Below are 18,779 nucleotides of genomic sequence, written 5' to 3'. Positions count from 1 at the left end.
ATCAAATGTTGTTATTTCATTAATTTATATTCTTGTCTTTATTATTTCCTCTCTTCTACTTTCTTGGATTTATTTTATTACTCTTTTTCTAGCTTGTTTAGATTTATACTTAGAGTTACTAATTTTCATCCTTTATGTTTTTCCCTAAAAATGAATTTAAGGATATAAATTTCCCACTGAGCACAACTCAACTTCATCCCACACATTTTTATATTTTTGATTTTTACTATCATTCAGTTAAAAATTTATAATACCCATTTTGATATCTTCTATGCACTCTGAGTTATGTAGAAGTTTATTTTTTAAATTCTAAACATTGGAGGATTTTCTAGTTTTCTTTTGGTTGTTGATTTCTAGTCTAAATCCATTGAGACATACTTTGAATTATATCTGTTCTTTGAAATTCACCAATACTTAGTCTATTACAAGCATATACTTGTTTCAGGTAAACCTTCTTTTTACTTGAAATAAATGAATTTTGTCCTTGTTGGGTTCACTGTTGTTACATACATGTCAATTGAATTGAATTTTGTTTTTCATGTTACTAAGTTCATTCTTATCTATCCTGATTTGTGTTTGTTTGTTTACTTGTTTATTTTTCTACCAATTACCAAAAGAAGTGTGTTAAATTCTCTCACTTGGTACATTTAAAAATATTTATCATTTTAGTTCTGTCAGTTTTTGGTTATGTATTTTGATGCTATTTTATTAGGTGCACACCGATTGAAACATGTTGAATCCATATAATTTGAGTCTTTCTTTACCTATAGTAATGCTTTGTTTTTGTTTGGTTTTGCCTTAAAATCTACTTTAGCTGTACCAACTGGTGTTTGCCAAGTATTTACAAGGTGTACAATTTTTCATCCTTTAACTTTCAACTTTCTGGGTTCTTACTTTTAATGTGTATGCCTTACAAGCAATATATAGTTAGTGTATGTAAAAATACGCTTATTCAGTCTGACAATCATTTCCTTTACAATGGATTATTTAGTCCATTTACATATTAATGTGATTACTGATACGTTTGGGTTTATAGCTACTATCTTACTATACTAGATATATATCCTATCTGTTCTATGTTCTGTTTTATCTCTCTCTCTTTTTTTTTTTTTTTATTGCTTTCTCATGGGCAAATCAAATTTTTTGTTATACCATTTTACTCTCTCATAGCTTGTGGATTATATGTTCCTCCAGACTTCCTTTAGCTGTTATCATAGAGATTTCATAATGCAAAATTGCCTTATTACAATTGAGTATAAATTCGTACTTTTACCATTTCTCTAGGACACAGAACGCTTTAACTTTATTTACTCTTCCCACTTTTTGTATTATTATGTCATGCATTTTCATTGTACATACAGTTTAAGTCCCAAAGATATATTAATATTATGTTGTTCAACAATATTCTTTTAGATTCACCCATATATTTATCAGTAATTTGTTCCTCATCTTTTTTTTTATTTATTTTTTTATACAGCAGGTTCTTATTAGTCATCCATTTTATACACATCAGTGTATACATGTCAATCCCAATCTCCCAATTCAACACACCACCACCCCCACCCCACCCCCACCACTTTCCCCCCTTGGTTTCCAAACGTTTGTTCTCTACATCTGGGTCTCAATTTCTGCCCTTCAAACCAGTTCATCTGTACCATTTTTCTAGGTTCCACATATATGCATTAATATGCGATATTTGTTTTTCTCTTTCTGACTTATTTCACTCTGTATGACAGTCTCTAGATTCATCCACGTCTCTACAAATAACCCAATCTCTTTCCTTTTTATGGCTGAGTAATATTCCATTGTATATATGTACCACAGCTTCTTTATCCATTCGTCTGTCGATGGGCATTTAGGTTGCTTCCATGACCTGGCTATTGTAAAGAGTGCCGCAGTGAACATTGGGGTGCATGTGTCTCTTTGAATTATGGTTTTCTCTGGGTATATGCCCAGTAGTGGGATTGCTGGGTCATATGGTAATTCTATTTTTAGTTTTTTAAGGAACCTCCATACTGTTCTCCATAGTGGCTGTATCAATTTACATTCCCACCAAAAGTGCAAGAGGGTTCCCTGTTCTCCACACCCTCTCCAGCATTTGTTGTTTGTAGATTTTCTGATGATGCCCATTCTAAATGGTGTGAGGTGATACCTCTTTGTAGTTTTGATTTGCATTTCTCTAATAATTAGTGATGTTGAGCAGCTTTTCATGTGCTTCTCGGTCATCTGTATGTCCTCTTTGGAGAAATGTCTATTTAGGTCTTCTGCCCATTTTTTGATTGGGTTGTTTGTTTTTTTAATATTGAGCTGCATGCACTGTTTATATATTTGGGAGATTAATCCGTTGTCCGTTGATTCGTTTGCAAATATTTTTTCCCATTCTGAGGGTTGTCTTTTCGTCTTCTTTGTAGTTTCCTTTGCTTTGCAAAAGCTTTTAAGTTTCATTAGGTCCCATTTGTTTATTTTTTTTTTATTTCCATTACTCTAGGAGGTGGATCAAAAAAGATCTTGCTGAGATTTATGTCAAAGAGTGTTCTTCCTATGTTTTCCTCTAAGAGTTTTATGGTGTCCGGTCCTACATTTAGGTCTCTAATCCATTTTGAGTTTATTTTTGTGTATGGTGTTAGGGAGTGTTCTACTTTCATTCTTTTACATGTAGCTGTCCAGTTTTCCCAGCACCACTTATTGAAGAGACTGTCTTTTCTCATTGTGTATGCTTGCCTCCTTTCTCATAGATTAGTTGACCATAGGTACGTGGGTTCATCTCTGGGCTTTCTATCCTGTTCCATTGATCTATATTTCTGTTTTTGTGCCAGTACCATGTTGTCTCGATTACAGTAGCTTTGTAGTATAGTCTGAGGTCAGGGAGTCTGATTCCTCCAGCTCTGTTTTTTTCCTCAAGACTGCTTTGGCTATTTGGGGTCTTTTGTGTCTCCATACAAATTTTGAGATTTTTTTGTTCTAGTTCTGTAAAAAATGCCATTGGTAATTTGATAGGGATTACATTGAATCTGTACATTGCTTTGGGTAGTACAGTCTTTTTCACAATATTGATTCTTCCAATCCAAGAGCATGGTATATCTCTCCATCTGTTGATATCATCTTTAATTTCTTTCAACAGTGTCTTATAGTTTTCTGCATACAGGTCTTTTGTCTCCCTAGGTAGGTTTATTCTTAGGTATTTTATTCTTTTTGTTGCAGTGGTAAATGGGAGTGTTTCCTTAATTTCTTTTTCAGATTTTTCATCATTAGTGTATAGGAATGCAAAAGATTTCTGTGCACGAATTTTGTATCCTGCAGCTTTACCAAATTCATTGATTAGCTCTAGTAGTTTTCTGGTGGCATCTTTAGGATTCTCTATGTATAGTATCATGTCATCTGCAAACAGTGACAGTTTTACTTCTTCTTTTCTAATTTGTATTCCTTTTTTTCTTTTTCTTCTCTGATTGCCGTGGCTAGGACTTCCAAAACTATGTTGAATAATAGTGACGAGAGTGGACATCCTTGTCTTGTTCCTGATCTTAGAGGAAATGCTTTCAGTTTTTCACCATTGAGAATTATGTTTGCTGTGGGTTTGTCGTATATGGCCTTTATTATGTTGAGGTAGTTTCCCTCTATGCCCACCTTCTGGAGAGTTTTTATCATAGATGGGTGTTGAATTTTGTCAAAAGCTTTTTCAGCATCAATTGAGATGATCATATGGGTTTTCTTCTTCAATTTGTTAATATCATGTATCACGTTGATTGATTTTCATATATTGAAGAATCCTTGCATCCCTGGGATAAATCCCACTTGATCATGGTGTGTGATCCTTTTAATGTGTTGTTGGATTCTGTTTGCTAGCATTTTGTTGAGGATTTTTAAATCTATATTCATCAGTGATATTGGTCTGTAATTTTCTTTTTTTGTAGTATCTTTGTCTGGTTTTGGTATCAGGGTGATGGTGGCCTCATAGAATGAGTTTGGGAGTGTTCCTTCCTCTGCAAATTTTCAGAAGAGTTTGAGAAGGATGGGTGTTAGCTCTTCTGTAAATGATAGAATTCACCTGTGAAACCATCTGGTCCTGGACTTTTATTTGTTGGAAGATTTTTAATCACAGTTTCAATTTCATTACTTGTGATTGGTCTGTTCATATTTTCTATTTCTTCCTGGTTCAGTCTTGGAAGGTTATACCTTTCTAAGAATCTGTCCATTTCTTCCAGGTTGTCCATTTTGTTGGCATAGAGTTGCTTGTAGTAGTCTCTTAAGATGCTTTGTATTTCTGTGGTGTCTGTTGTAACTTTTTTTTCATTTCTAATTTTATAGATTTGAGCCTTTGCTCTCTTTTTCTTGATGAGTCTGGTTAATGGTTTATCAATTTTGTTTATCTTCTCAAAGAACCAGCTTTTAGTTTTATTGATCTGTGCTATTGTTTTCTTTGTTTCTATTTCATTTTTTTCTGCTCTGATCTTTATGATTTCTTTCCTTCTGCCAACTTTGGGTTTTGTTTGTTCTTCTTTCTCTAGTTCCTTTAGGTGAAAGGTTAGATTGTTTATTTGAGATTTTTCTTGTTTCTTGAGGTAGGCTTGTATAGCTATAAACTTCCCTCTTAGAACTGCTTTTGCTGCATCCCATAGGTTTTGGATTGTCGTGTTTTCATTATCATTTGTCTCTAGGTATTTTTTGATTTCCTCTTTGATTTCTTCAGTGATCTCTTGGTTATTTAGTAACATATTGCTTAGCCTCCATGTTTTTGTGTTTTTTATGTTTTTTTCCCTGTAATTCATTTCTACTCTCATAGCGTTGTGGTCAGAAAAGATGCTTGATATGATTTCAATTTTCTTAAATTTACTGAGGCTTGATTTGTGACCCAAGATGTGATCTATCCTGGAGAATGTTCCATGCGCACTTGAGAAGAAAGTGCAATCTGCTGTTTTTGGATGGAATGTCCTATAAATATCAATTAAATCTGCCTGGTCTATTGTGTCATTTAAAGCTTGTGTTTCCTTATTAATTTTCTGTTTGGATGATCTGTCCATTGGTGTAAGTGAGGTGTTAAAGTCCCCCACTATTATTGTGTTAATGTCGATTTCTTCTTTTATAGTTGTTAGCCGTTGCCTTATGTATTGAGGTGCTCCTATGTTGGGTGCATATATATTTATAATTGTTATATCTTCTTCTTGGATTGATCCCTTGATCATTATGTAGTGGCCTTCCTTGTCTCTTGTAACATTCTTTAGTTTAAAGTCTATTTTATCTGATATGAGTATTGCTACTCCAGCTTTCTTTTGATTTCCATTTGCATGGACTATCTTTTTCCATCCCCTCACTTTCAGTCTGAATGTGTCCCTAGGTCTGAAGTGGGTCTCTTGTAGACAGTATATAGATGGGTCTTGTTTTTGTATCCATTCAGCAAGGCAGTGTCTTTTGGTTGGAGCATTTAATCCATTCACGTTTAAGGTAATTATCGATATGTATGTTCCTATGACCATTTTCTTAATTGTTTTGGGTTTGTTTTTGTAGGTCCTTTTCTTCTCTTGTGTTTCCCACTTAGAGAAGTTCCTTTAGCATTTGTTGTAGAGCTGGTTTGGTGGTGCTGAATTCTCTTAGCTTTTGCTTCTCTGTAAAGCTTTTGATTTCTCCATCGAATCTGAATGAGATCCTTGTTGGGTAGAGTAATCTTGGCTGTAGGTTCTTCCCTTTCATCACTTTAAGTATATCATGCCACTCCCTTCTGGCTTGTAGAGTTTCTGCTGAGAAATCAGCTGTTAACCTTATGGGAGTTCCCTTGTATATTATTTGTCATTTTTCCCTTGCTGCTTTCAATAATTTTTCTTTGTCTTTAATTTTTGCCACTTTGATTACTATGTGTCTCGGCGTGTTTCTCCTTGGGTTTTTCCTGTATGGGACTCTCTAAGCTTCCTGGATTTGGGTGACTATTTCCTTTCCCATGTTAGGGAAGTTTTCAACTATAATCTCTTCAAATATTTTCTCGGGTCTTTTCTCTTTCTCTTCTCCTTCTGGGACCCCTATAATGTGAATGTTGTTGCATTTAATGTTGTCCCAGAGGTCTCATAGGCTGTCTTCATTTCTTTTCATTCTTTTTTCTTTATTCTGTTCCACAGCAGTGAATTCCACCATTCTGTCTTCCAGGTCACTTATCCATTCTTCTGCCTCAGTTATTCTGCTATTGATTCCTTCTAGTGTAGTTTTCATTTCAGTTATTGTATTGTTCATCTCCGTTTGTTTGTTCTTTAATTCTTCTAGATCTTTGTTAAACATTTCTTTCATATTCTAGATCTTTGCCTCCATTCTTTTTCCGAGGTCCTGGATCATCTTGACTATCATTATTCTGAATTCTTTTTCTGGAAGGTCGCCTATCTCCACTTCATTTAGTTGTTTTTCTGGGGTTTTATCTTGTTCCTTCATATGGTACATAGCCCTCTGCCTTTCCATCTTGTCTATCTTTCTGTGAATGTGGTTTTTGTTCCACAGACTGCAGGATTTTAGTTCTTTTAGCTTCTGCTGTTTGCCCTCTGGTGGATGAGACTATCTACTTCATCTTTTCTTGTTTTTCTCTGTTTCTCATTGGGATAATTTTCTGTATGCCTGAAAAAATTAGTTCTTTATTATTTTCTCAGTTTGTGTTTGTCTGCAAATCTCTTTATTTTTTTCTCCTTTGAGGAATATTTTTGCCTGAAATAGAATTCTAGCTTGTCCCTTATTTTCTTTCAATGCTTTAAGGATGTCATTTCATCCTTTTCTGTTTTTGTAATTTTTGTTAAATAGTCAAAGACCATTTTAATAGTACTTTTTTGCAAGTAATATCTTTTACTCTGCTGTCTTTGAGATTCTCTTTGCCTTCTCAGTAGGTTATTTTGGACCTAGATGTTGGTTTCTTTGTGCATTTTATTCTCCTAGTTGGTAGGACTTCTTGAATCTGTGACTTGATATCTTTCATAGGTTTTGGAAATGTTTGGCTAATGTCGTTTCAAATATTTTTAACATTTTCTCTTTTCACTCCTTCTGTGATTCCATAAAACACATGTTATATCTTTTTCCAGTGTCCCCTGTCTCTTAAAATCAATATTTTCTCTCCTTTTATCTTCTCATTGTTTCAGTTTGGTAATTCTCTGCTGATATATTTTCCAGTTCATGAATCCTCTCTTTAGATGTGTACAACCTGCTTTAAACTTGTATACTGAGTTCTCAATTTCAACTATTATCTTTGCATTTCTAGAATATCCATTTCGTATTTTTTTGTAGATTTGAGTTGTCTGATGAAAGACTTCATCTTAACATCTATTTCTTGACCATATTAGTCGCAATTATTTATCTTTAACTCCTTGTCTGCAAATTCCAATATCTGGATCATCTGTAAGCTATATCTATTTTCTAGCCCCATTTCTTGCTATTTCTGTTAATGGCTGATTGAATATCAAATATTGTGTGTGGATAATTTTAGGAGCTTGAGACAATGATGCCATCTTATTCCAGACAATACTCATCCCATTTTCTGGCTGTTCTCTATTCAGTGAGAGACAAAGCTTTCTCTAAGCTTATTTTAAGAACTTTGTTTGCTCCTGCTCATAGAATGTACCCTGCAGGGTTCTTCATTAGAGTTTGGTGTGTATACCAAGGTCCCCCTTCCTGCCTGGCTCTGATATTCCTGGGAGATGGCCACTGCTCACTGTAGCTTTTCATTCACTTCAAGCTGAGCTCCTCATTCTCTCTCTGCACAATCAAGAATAGGCAGATGCCCCCCCTGGCAAAGCCAGGGCAGAGTATCAAGCTCATTTCCTCATACCTCCCATCTCTCTGGGCTCTGACACGTCAAGTCCTGGCTGTCTTGGCTGACCCACTTTTCTATCCTCAACCCCATGGGATTTCCAGCAGCTCTTCTGGCTCTTTGTTTGTTGCTGGCCCATCTCTATCTAGTCTCTCAGCTTGTGCTGAAAATCAACAAAACCCCAAGAGAAAAATGGCACAGAGTGTGGAGCTCATCTGAATGGGCTTTTACCAGGCCCTTAGCCTCTGGAGTACTGCCTGCCTTGGAAATTCTCTGATTCCTTGAAATACTTGCTTTGTGTCTGTTTTCAGATTTTGTAGTTCTTAGTAGAAGTGCTGGTCTGATATAGGCTACTCTGTCATGGCTGAGAGCAGAAGTTCCGTGAAACAATTTTGAACTCGTTTTAATTTAAATTGCATGTTTTGTAGAACATTCTAAACAATAGTACCATTTGACCTCATTTTCAAAACTATTTTGCAGTGACTATAAAGATCCTGTTAGACTCTTTCTAATCATTCCTGTCATTTTTTTTCGATCTATAGCATTTCTAGGATGACATCTGACACACAGGCCTTCACTTGAGAACGACTGAATAAAGAAGTATTTTAGCGTGTCAGTTGTATGATTCATATGCTCTGTTAGCAACTCTGGACCTTTTTTTTAAATTTTTTTTTATTTTTTTGGCTGTGTTGGGTCTTTGTTTCTGTGCGAGGGTTTTCTCTAGTTGCGGCAAGCAGGGGTCTCTCTTCATCCGGGTGTGCGGGCCTGTCACTATCGTGGCCTCTCTTGTTGCGGAGCACAGGCTCCAGACGCGCAGGCTCAGTAGTTGTGGCTCACGGGCCCAGTTGCTCCGTGGCATGTGGGATCTTCCCAGACCAGGGCTCGAACCCGTGTCCCCTGCATTGGCAGGCGGATTCTTAACCACTGTACCACCAGGGAAGCCCTGAACCTTTTTATTTATCTCAGAAGCAACTGCTTGGTGCTCAGTCATCCAGGAGGCAAATATGAACACAAGCAGCCCCATTTTCTGACATGACTTGACATTTGGTATTTTAAAAATACCAATGTTTTTATCAAGGAAAAGAAACCAGAGAAGTTTGCTGGGTATCCTAGTTCTTAAGTTTTTATTTTGTTTTGTTTTAATGCGTAAGGAGAAGGACACAATAATACTGTCAATGCTTAAAATTTAAAGCATCTCAATCCAATCTTAATAATCCTTAATAACTGAAATTTAAAAGAGAAGAAACTGTTAATTACTTTGGATATACTTTATACATCAGGTCATAAATTCTGAGTCAGTGTTGAGACTCGAGCTTGTTTCTACATTTCCATAAAATATTATCTATCCAACCATGAATGGTTTGCCTCATGGGTGTTTTATTTGCACTTTCTGAAGAAGAAAAAGGAAAAAAGAACACTATTTCAATGACTATTATTAACTATCAATGTTTTTTTAAAAAACACCTTTTTTTGCTTTCTGCCTTTGCAAATCTTAATGGCATAAAGCTCAGTAACTGGCAGGACATACCCTTTTTCCAAATTCAGGGCAACAGAGATAAATGGCAGGCTGTTTTCTGTGAGCTTTGAACATATTTTCTGACTTGAATATGAATTCAAACTTACTTGCTGCTCTAATGCCTGGGAATTTTAAGGTTATTATGAGAAAGCAACACAATGGTTCCTGTTAATACTGAGAGGTATCAAGATCGTTTTCTTTGTTTTTAATTTTTTTCAGAGCCTTGCACATTATCTTTTGATACAATGGAAAGTAATAATTTGCTCCTGAAATGGAGTTTTGACAATAGGCCATATATTTTCCACGGCGAGTATATTGAGTTTCTTTGTAAGAGAGATACTTACATAACTGAGCTTCCTATTATCGGATCGGAATTGAGAGTGCAATGTGACAGAGGGCAGTTAAAATATCCAAGATGTATTCAAAGAGAAAGGTAAGGAGAGGCTTGTACCGGCAACTAATTTTTTTTCTGTTCAGGTTGTTATTCATGAGATTCATTATGTTATAAATTTCAGAAACATTAGGTTCTACAACAGTCCTACTTTATGGTCATTATAAAGGGAAAAAAATCACGTTGTCTTTATTTTTTTAAACCAAGCCAACTCCTTGATGTATTAACTAATTCAACAAGCTTTCTGAGTGGTCTAAAGTCAAAGCACTGTTTGCTATTTGATATTTGGACTCTTTGGCAATCGGGTAAATAAATCAATTTGAGCGATATTTAAATGTGGAAAAATTAACCTACATGTTCTGAGATAAGAGAAAATCACATTTTCTCCCATTCCTCATTAGCGGTTCATAATAACGATGGGAAACACAGTTGTACAAACTTGATACTGAGGGGAAAGCATGTTAATAACAAAGATTAAAATTATGGTATTTGTTTTCAGGAACACAGTTCTATATAAGAATTTGGAAGTTATTTCTGAAGTGTTTTCTCATATAGCAATTTTTAAAATATATTTTCTACTACTTGATCAATGGAAAACAATCCTGTTCTTTTCTTAGAGAAACGTTAAAAGAATGCAATAAAATAATGTAATTCATTTTATTGGGTCAGAATTTTGCCCCCTTTGAAGATACATTATAAAATGGGAATTATACTCTAGGTTCCACTAAGAACATTTTTAAATGACTTAACGGCAAAGTGCATGTGGTACTCTTCTAATGGTTATAAAGAATGAGCTGTATGAACTACATAAGGACAGTTTTTTAGATACTTTGAACATTCTAGAAAAAAAATTCATAAGACACACACAAGCGGAAAACTTTTTTATTTTTAATTTTTAATTGCGGTGAAAATCAGAGTAGAAAAATGTATGTGCTATTTAAATTTTTTATTATATCTTGCATTTCCTATTTCTAAGAGAAAAAGTAATAAGTAACTTAGAAAAAAAATTGTATAAAATGGTGTTATTGTAGTTAATGACATTGAGTTTTTAAAAAGAAATTGGTGGTATAATTTACCAGGGATGGTTACTTGCTTTTATCAGTACCTCATTAAAACAAGGACCAGTTATATGAAATATTGAAGGGCTAAGACTGTAATAAATACTTGACCAGAAATGATGCTTATTTCAACCCCACCTTCTCTCTCTTTTTTTCTTATCAAGGATGTTGTCTTATCAAGAACCCTTAAGGACATGAAAATGAATGGCAGAAAGAAGAATAACATTTTGACACATCATAAAATCCTTTATAAAACATAATTGTTAGAAGAAAAATGTTGAATTAAAAATCTCTGAGTTTTTACTTACATGAAGATTTGAATCTAAACTGTTTACGTTGGACATTTTCTTTATTTATAAATAAAAGCTACACATGCTGTTGTTTCACTTCTGGTTTGGATGACTTGACATGTGACCTCACCTTTGCTGCATGTCTTTCATCTATTAAAACATCAATCTGCACATCAAAATATTTCTGGTTCCTAATGCCAGTTCACTGGACTATATTGTCTTCAATATATGTGCAAAAATTCACATTTGTCTTTATCGTCTTTGTTAATATCAGGGTTTTCTGTTACTTTGAGTTCAATATTTATGTCAACACAAAAGAACCAACCACACTAGAGCTGAGAAACTATACATCATGTTAGAGGATTTACTTTATTAAATGAGCCGAGACTGCCCTTCAGACTTTCTAAGTGTAAAGAACTTTTAAAATTAACTGTACTATTAGCTACCATTTGTTAATAATCAAATGGTTTGTGAATTAGTGAACCTTCCACATGTTTAAATGTTGCCCAAAGAACACAGCTATGAAAAAGAACAACCCTTACTATTTTTATATTATACACTGTCAATTTTTTTCTTAGATCGGGTAATTAATGGAATCATGCAGATTCTGAAAAATAAAATCTGAAGTCAGAGAGACCTTCAAGCACCAAAAAATGGTGTGTCAGTAATACTAGGACCTGTCAGAGACCTGAAATACTGCGTTGTCACTTTTCAGTGTGAAAGAGAGTTACTCACCCAGTTGTTATTACGGCTCATTCATAAGCACTACCTGGTTCTAGGACCCTTGTTAGGACTGGTTGTTGTTCCCAGAACAGCACATTTTTCCTCCCTAGAAGGTCTTCAGTTCATCTAACTCAAGACCTTATTTTCCCAGTATGATGGCATTCTTCAAACCCCAATGTACAATTCCTGCTCCTGGGCTATGAGAGCTTCTCTGGAACTGAAGCCACACCTGGACTTAGCTCTGTGGATTAAACATGAATTCATTTGATGTTCAAGCATGTATGTTTTAGAACTGTCCTTCCTTGAGTTCATATGCATTATTTCAATTAATCTCCAAGAGTAGTTTTTCACAGTGGATCTCATAAAATTGAAATTTGACTGAAATATCAATAGGAAAGTATTAATCCTTTCCAATTAATTCATCGACCAATCCATTAAGAAATGATATTGATCAGGTGCTGTGTCCCAGGAAACATGCTAGGTAACTCAGAATTCAGAGATGAATAAAATTCAGCTCATTATTTCAAGGAACTCACAAAATAAGGAACTACTTAGTTTAGGAAAAGAGTTAAACTTGTATTATTGGTCATAAACTCTGATGCCCGGGGGCAGGCACAACACATGGATGGGTGAAGCAGGTCTAGTGGTATTTCTGGGGAACTGCTCATGGCATGCTCTCTTTAGCCTGGGTAGCTTGCTAGCTTCCTGATTTTAGTGTTTAAATGTGGGTTTCTGCATTTTAAAAGCAATTTAGCAATGGTACATAAAGTTTTGTAAGTTGAAAAAAGGTATTAATCTTTTGCAATTAATTCATCAATGAATCCATTTATAAATGATATTGAGTACCTGCTTTATCCCAGGAAACAGAAGGTTCGCTCAAGGAGGATAATTGTCATGTGGGAATATTGTATCCAGTATTGCCATATCTTCTGATTTGTTAATTGTGAAATCTACTGATTTTTATATGGGGGGGGTGCCTAAAAAAATCTGTGACTCACATCGTGGCTCATCAGCAGCCAATTTATAAACTCCAAATGCTAAAGCAATAGAAGTGTGAAAAGTGCAGCGATGGAGCATGTAAAAGGAGTGGCATTGAGGAAGCAGTAATCAACTTTTTTGGTATTAACTGGGCTGTAGGAAGATTCCTGGAAAAAGTTAAGTTTACAAGACTAGGGAAGACATTCCAAGTAGAAGGAATGGCACACACAGAATCAAATACTGAGCACACACTATGTGCCAGGCCTGAGGCCCCACACTGGAGGTATAGCACTGAAGAGGACACGTTGTTTCTGCTGTTAGGAGCTTGTGCTCCAGGTAGACAAGAAAGATATTAAACAAATCCTTACAAGATGCGGTGTGTCAGGAAAGATCCTGTCTTAGGCAGCAAGGACCAGGAGGGACCACCTAGCCCTGGATGCCCAAGAAAGGCTCCTCTGAGGAGGTAATACAGAGGCTGAGATTTGAAGGGAGAAAAGAAAGCATTTCAGGTAGAGGAAAGAACACTTGGAAAACGGCAAAGAGCATGGTGTTTCCAAGAAACTAATAAAAATGCATACTGGATTGAGCGGAAAGGAGGGAAAGAGAGAGTAGAGGAAGGACTTTGTCCTCCAAATTAAAGATGCCGGAAGTCAGTGATTGAAATGAGATGCTTGGAGTGGTTTTTAAAAAAAAGAAAAAAAGAAAAAAAATGGTTCTGAGAAATCTAGGGGCAGGACAGGAATAAAGACACAGACATAGAGAATGGACTTGAGGACATGGGGAGAAAGGGTAAGCTGTGACAAAGTGAGAGAGTGGCATGGACATATATACACTACCAAATGTAAAATAGATAGCTAGTGGGAAGCAGCTGCTTAGCACAGGGAGATCAGCTCAGTGCTTTGTGACCCCCTAGAAGGGTGGGATAGGGAGGGTGGGAGGGAGACGCAAGAGGGAAGAGATATTGGGATATATGTATACGTATAGCTGATTCACTTTGTTATACAGCAGAAACTAACACACCATTGTAAAGCAATTATACTACAATAAAGATGTTAAAGAAAGAAAAAAAGACACCACTGACTGCAGTGAGGAAGGCTGGTCTGAAGGGTGAAAGTGGAGGCACAGGAAAAACACTTAGGAAAATAATACCATCATCCAGGCAAAAGAGGATGGTGTTTATACTGGAAGCAGTGGCAGGGATGTGCAAGGTAGCCTGAGTAAGTGTTACTGAGGAGTGAAACTGTCGCCATGGCAACTGATTAGATGTAGGGGGAATGAGGCAGAGAAAAGGGTTCAGGAGGACTCCATGGTCCCTGGCTTAAGCAAGCCGATGGGACACCCATTTAAGTGTGACAGGAAGATGGAGGGAGAAACCATGTGAGGACTTGAGTGTCGGCATGAAGATTTTAGTTTTAGAAACGTTATTTTTAAGGTATTTGTGGTGTACATAGCCAGGTAAACATATTAAGTAAGCAGCTGATTCTTGTGGTCAATACTGGGATGAACCACGCAGACTGCTTTCAGAAACAAGATGTAGCTCTCAGCTGTGGGGAGCTCTCAGTTGTCAGCTCCCAAGGGGGTTGCCTCAGCCGAAGAGAACCTTTCTTCCCAAGGTCATAGCTTCTCCCCAGGGTGCCTGCACCAATGACCGGTCAGCAGGAGCTATAAAGAAAAGTCCCCTCACTCCAACCCAGGACACATCTAAAGGGTCACCCAGCTTCGGAGCTCCCCGTAGAGCTGGCTGATGCCACTGGTTGCAACTTCACCGCAGCTCAGCTTATCCCCATCTGCTTCCTTCCTTTCCCTTCCACAGGTGTGGATTCTAAGAGTCCTCCCCCAAATCCTCTCGACTGCTAATTTCCATCTCATAGCCTGCTTCCCCGGGAACCCAGTCTGTAAGAGTTATACAAGCCTGCATATCCGAACAGAGCACTGGGCCTGATTTGGAGTCATCAGTGAATAGATGTCTACTAAAACTAAAGTAATGGATGAGTTTTTCAGGGTGAGGTTAGAAGTAGGCTTAGTTCAGGGCTTTGAGGGTATCCAAAGTTTGGTGACTGGCTATAGGAAAAGGTCTAACAAAGGAAACCTATCAGGAACGGCTGGACTGGTTGAATGAAAACCAGGAGTGCTGAGGACCGGAGATGCTGCTTGGATATCGTTGATCACATTGGATAATGTTGCTCCTTGGATATTGCTGACCAGCTGGAGAGGAATGGCATCATTCAGTGTAAAACTGAGACAGGAGCAGATTGAGGAACAATCGGAAGGTCCAGAAACAGAGACATGAGTGTGATGGATGTGGCAGTAAGCGTGACAGTGAAAGGGAGAGGCATGGGGTGGCTTGGACTGGGACGTGAGGATAGGAGAGGACTTTTTTGAATAAAATGGGAGAAATTTGTGCCTATTCAAATGAAACAGGAATGGGTCGATAAAGAAGGACCGGTGGGAGATAATGGGGAAAACATGGCATAATGGATGCAGAGGGTTCCTGAAGCAGTGAGAAGAGATGGGACCCAAGGCAGTAGTAGAAGGTGGCTCTTGGCTGGGAGGAGGGACTGGATTTGTGGCTGGAAGGAGGGGCTTCCGGCCCCCCGGTTTCCATTTCCTCCGTGAAGGAGGGGAGTCACCTGCTGAGAACGTGTCAGGATGTGCGGGGAGAGAGGCTAAAGGGCTGAGGAGACCAGAGAGCGTTTGGAAAAGTCGTGTGGAGTCGTGGAGAGGGAGATGGTGACAGAAGGAAAGGATGACTTGAGGAAGAAGCATGAACCAAGCAAAGTGATCTGGGAAACTAACCACTTCATTGAATTATCTCTTCAATTAGATGTGCGGGGTGTTGGGGATCATGTTGCAATAATGACCATTTTACTTTTTAGAGAAATTTGTGTTGTATGACATTTTTATCATGCTGAATAGGAAAGGAAACTTTGCTTAGGTGATTTGCCATCCTTGTGGGGCCAGGTCACTTAGTCAAAGGTCAAAGGATCACTGATGTGGTGACCACCCTAGGGCTGCCCAGTTCTGCACAGAGAAACTTTAAATCTTCAAAGGGAAGTTAAGAACTCACAGATAGCTGCCTATTTCTTCATAAAAAAAGAAAGATCAAAACACTAAAGAACATCACACCTTCAAACTGAGTTCAGGGGCACACAGCATGATTCCTTTGGAGGAAAAATGGAGAAAATGGACAGAGTAAAAAGTCAAACACAAACTGAGAAGTGGTTTGCCTAATATACTTCTTCTCAAATACAAATTGAAGACCAGGTGTTAGACAGTATACAAGGTTTCCGTTTGACAGGGATTTTAACTTGTTTTTATATACTTTCAGAATAGTTTGTGAGAAAATAAAAATTCAGTTTTGCATTTACTTAGCATCAAGTACATTTTTCTATAACCAGATCTCTTAAGAATTACAATTTTAAATAATTTATTATTTTTTCAAGTATAAGAGCAGCTCTGCAACATTGTAAACAGCTCAAACAATACAAATGTAATGGGATAAAGAATGAAAATTTCCTTTATTCTTCCCAACACCCCAGATGTACTTCCTCAGTCTACAGAACAACAAAGAAAAGCATTTGCTCTGTCTTTTCAGATGTAAATAGGCACACTTAAGTATGTATTTATATACACACATGCATATTTTAATTTATACATATATACATAAATTGAGATGTATATTACATATCATACTGTATATTATCCTAAGTCTTTTGTTTTTTTCTTGATATATGATAGACCTATCCCCATAACAGTAAACCCAGATTGATCTCACTTTTTATAATATCTGCGTAGTATTTCATTAGCTAGAGGTAACACGCTTTATTTAATTATTCCCTGATTGATGGACTTTTAATTATCTTCCTCACTTCCCTCCGTTCTACCTTCCTTCTGTCCTTCTGTCCTTCCTCCCTTCCTTCCTTCATGGGTTATAAGTGGAAATCAAATAAAAATAATGTAAAGCCGAAATGAAATTGTAGAATTCTAAGTGTATTTAAAAGAACAAATATAAAAGATCTTAACATTCAGTAGACTTGGATCACGGAGGAGAGGGAGGGAAGGAGAAGGGAGAAGTTGTAGCTAATTTTATTGTTTCCCGTGAGAGGGACAGATACACAAATTTGAGGGAGTAATGTGTTGTTAAAAGATATTTGCATAATGATGATTTATCCCATTGCTCTCACTGCTCCAAGTGAGGAAACTCCAAGGATTTGGGGAGCTATGAGCAGGGAACTGTGGATAAGAGCCAACTATATATTTCTCATATATTTTGGTCATCTGAATGATCATTTATACATTTTTCCTACAAATTTACACTATCATGCGGTATATACACACACCAAGAGGGAGCCCTAATGTAAACTGTGGACTTTGGGTGATATTGATGTGTTACCGTAGGTTCATTGATTGTAACAAATGCCCTACGCTGGTGCGGGGTGTTGACAGTGGGAGAAGGATGGTGTTGATAGCGGGGGATAGGGTGTTTGCGGGAGAAGGGATATATGGAAACTCTGTACTTTCTGCTCAGTTTTGCTGTGAACCTAAAACTGCTTTAAAACATAAAGTTTACTTTTAAAAATGAAGTAATTTGTGCAATAAATTGTATGATTACCTTATCCATCATTCACTGTATTCTTCTTTATTTTAGCATTAGAAAATCCCAATTTGTATCTGGAGATATGACTTCCTGTTAAGAGATTATGTTTTCTAGCTTCCCTTGAAGCTTGTAGCCCCGGGAATACCTAGCGGTAAGGTTATTGCCTAAGAAGACATCAAATTAAGAAATACTAAATTTTAATAACTAGATACTTATCATATACTATGTTTCAAAACGTTGTATAGTTAATATGTGTGATCTTCACGAAAGTGCTTGGATGGTGAGTATATGACTGTAGATATTTTACAGATGGGGAGATGGAAGCCACACAATTCATAATATATTACTGAAGACGTCACATCTGTCTCATTCTCGTGCCAGGACTCAAATTCATATTAGTCTGTCTTTAAAGACTGTACCATTAACAATTTTATACTGCTTCTCAAATGTACAGGATGGTTTATATAGAATTCCATGTAATTTCACACAATATAACAATACATTAAGAGAAGCAAGTCAAAGTATGGTTCTCTCATAATACTTTTTAAAAATTAATTTTTATTGGAGTACAGTTGCTTTACAATGTTGTGTTAGTTTCTACTGTACAGCAAAATGAATCAACCATACGTATACATGTATCCCCTCCCTTTTGGATTTCCTTCCCATTCAGGTCACCGCAGTGTTCTCATTAGTTATCTATTTTATACATAGTATCAATAGTGTATATGTGTCAATCCCAATCTCCCAATTCCTCCCACCCCCCTTTCCCTCTTGGTATCCATACATTTGTTCTCTACGTGTGAGTCTCTATTTCTGCTTTGCAAATAGAATCATCCATATACCATTTTTCTAGATTCCACATATATGTGTTAATATACGATATTTGTTTTTCTCTTTCTGACTTGCTTTACTCTATATGACACTCTCTAGGTTCATAATACATTAAAAGATGGCACAGTTTTATTACTCTGACAAGGTTAGTTGTCAGGTTTGTGGAGGATGTAAAGAAAGGCAAGAAAGGGAGGAAAAAACTAGCTTTGTTTTAATTGTGCAAAACCAAGTTGGTAAAACTGAAAAGTTTCCATTACCACACATGGCTTTTACTTTACTCCCACTGAGGATAAGTCTGTTTGCAATCCTGACTGAAATATGCTATTTGAGTTTGATGATCTTTCTTGTTATGATGTGTGTGCGTTTTCCACACCTCCAAATGATTCTTCGATACCAGCAGGGTGTCCTACAGTTCAACGCAGTTCTGACACTGTCTACCTGGCGGCGAGTGCCGGATGCCACAGGTTATGGGCTCAGGCCCACAAAACTTCCTACCTCCTCCCAACTTCAGAAGCCAATTGAAAGTCCAATTTTCACCTGTCCTTCTGACCAACTGGCTATACATCAGAGGTTCCCATGACCTCTTCCTCGAGTTCAATTACTTTGCTAAAGTGTCTCAACAGAACG

The 18,779-nt window shown here is 36.9% G+C and overlaps 1 protein-coding gene across 1 annotated transcript in view; it reads left to right on the top strand.

Annotated features, from left to right (window-relative positions):
• The window catches only part of F13B (coagulation factor XIII B chain), a 37,718-nt gene extending 26,529 nt beyond the window's left edge, over positions 1 to 11,189 (top strand). The window contains exons 11-12 of the mRNA XM_068541844.1: positions 9,504 to 9,717; positions 10,898 to 11,189. Coding sequence (XP_068397945.1) covers positions 9,504 to 9,717; positions 10,898 to 10,931 — 248 coding nt within the window. The 3' untranslated portion in view covers positions 10,932 to 11,189. The remainder of the gene's footprint in view (positions 1 to 9,503; positions 9,718 to 10,897) is intronic.
• The last annotated feature ends 7,590 nt before the right edge of the window (positions 11,190 to 18,779 follow it).

Source organism: Eschrichtius robustus, chromosome 3 (genome assembly GCF_028021215.1).
Source record: "Eschrichtius robustus isolate mEscRob2 chromosome 3, mEscRob2.pri, whole genome shotgun sequence".
Classification (NCBI taxonomy): Eukaryota; Metazoa; Chordata; class Mammalia; order Artiodactyla; family Eschrichtiidae; genus Eschrichtius; species Eschrichtius robustus.
The sequence above is the reverse complement of the archived record's forward strand: the minus strand, read 5'-3'. Positions and strand labels throughout refer to the sequence as shown.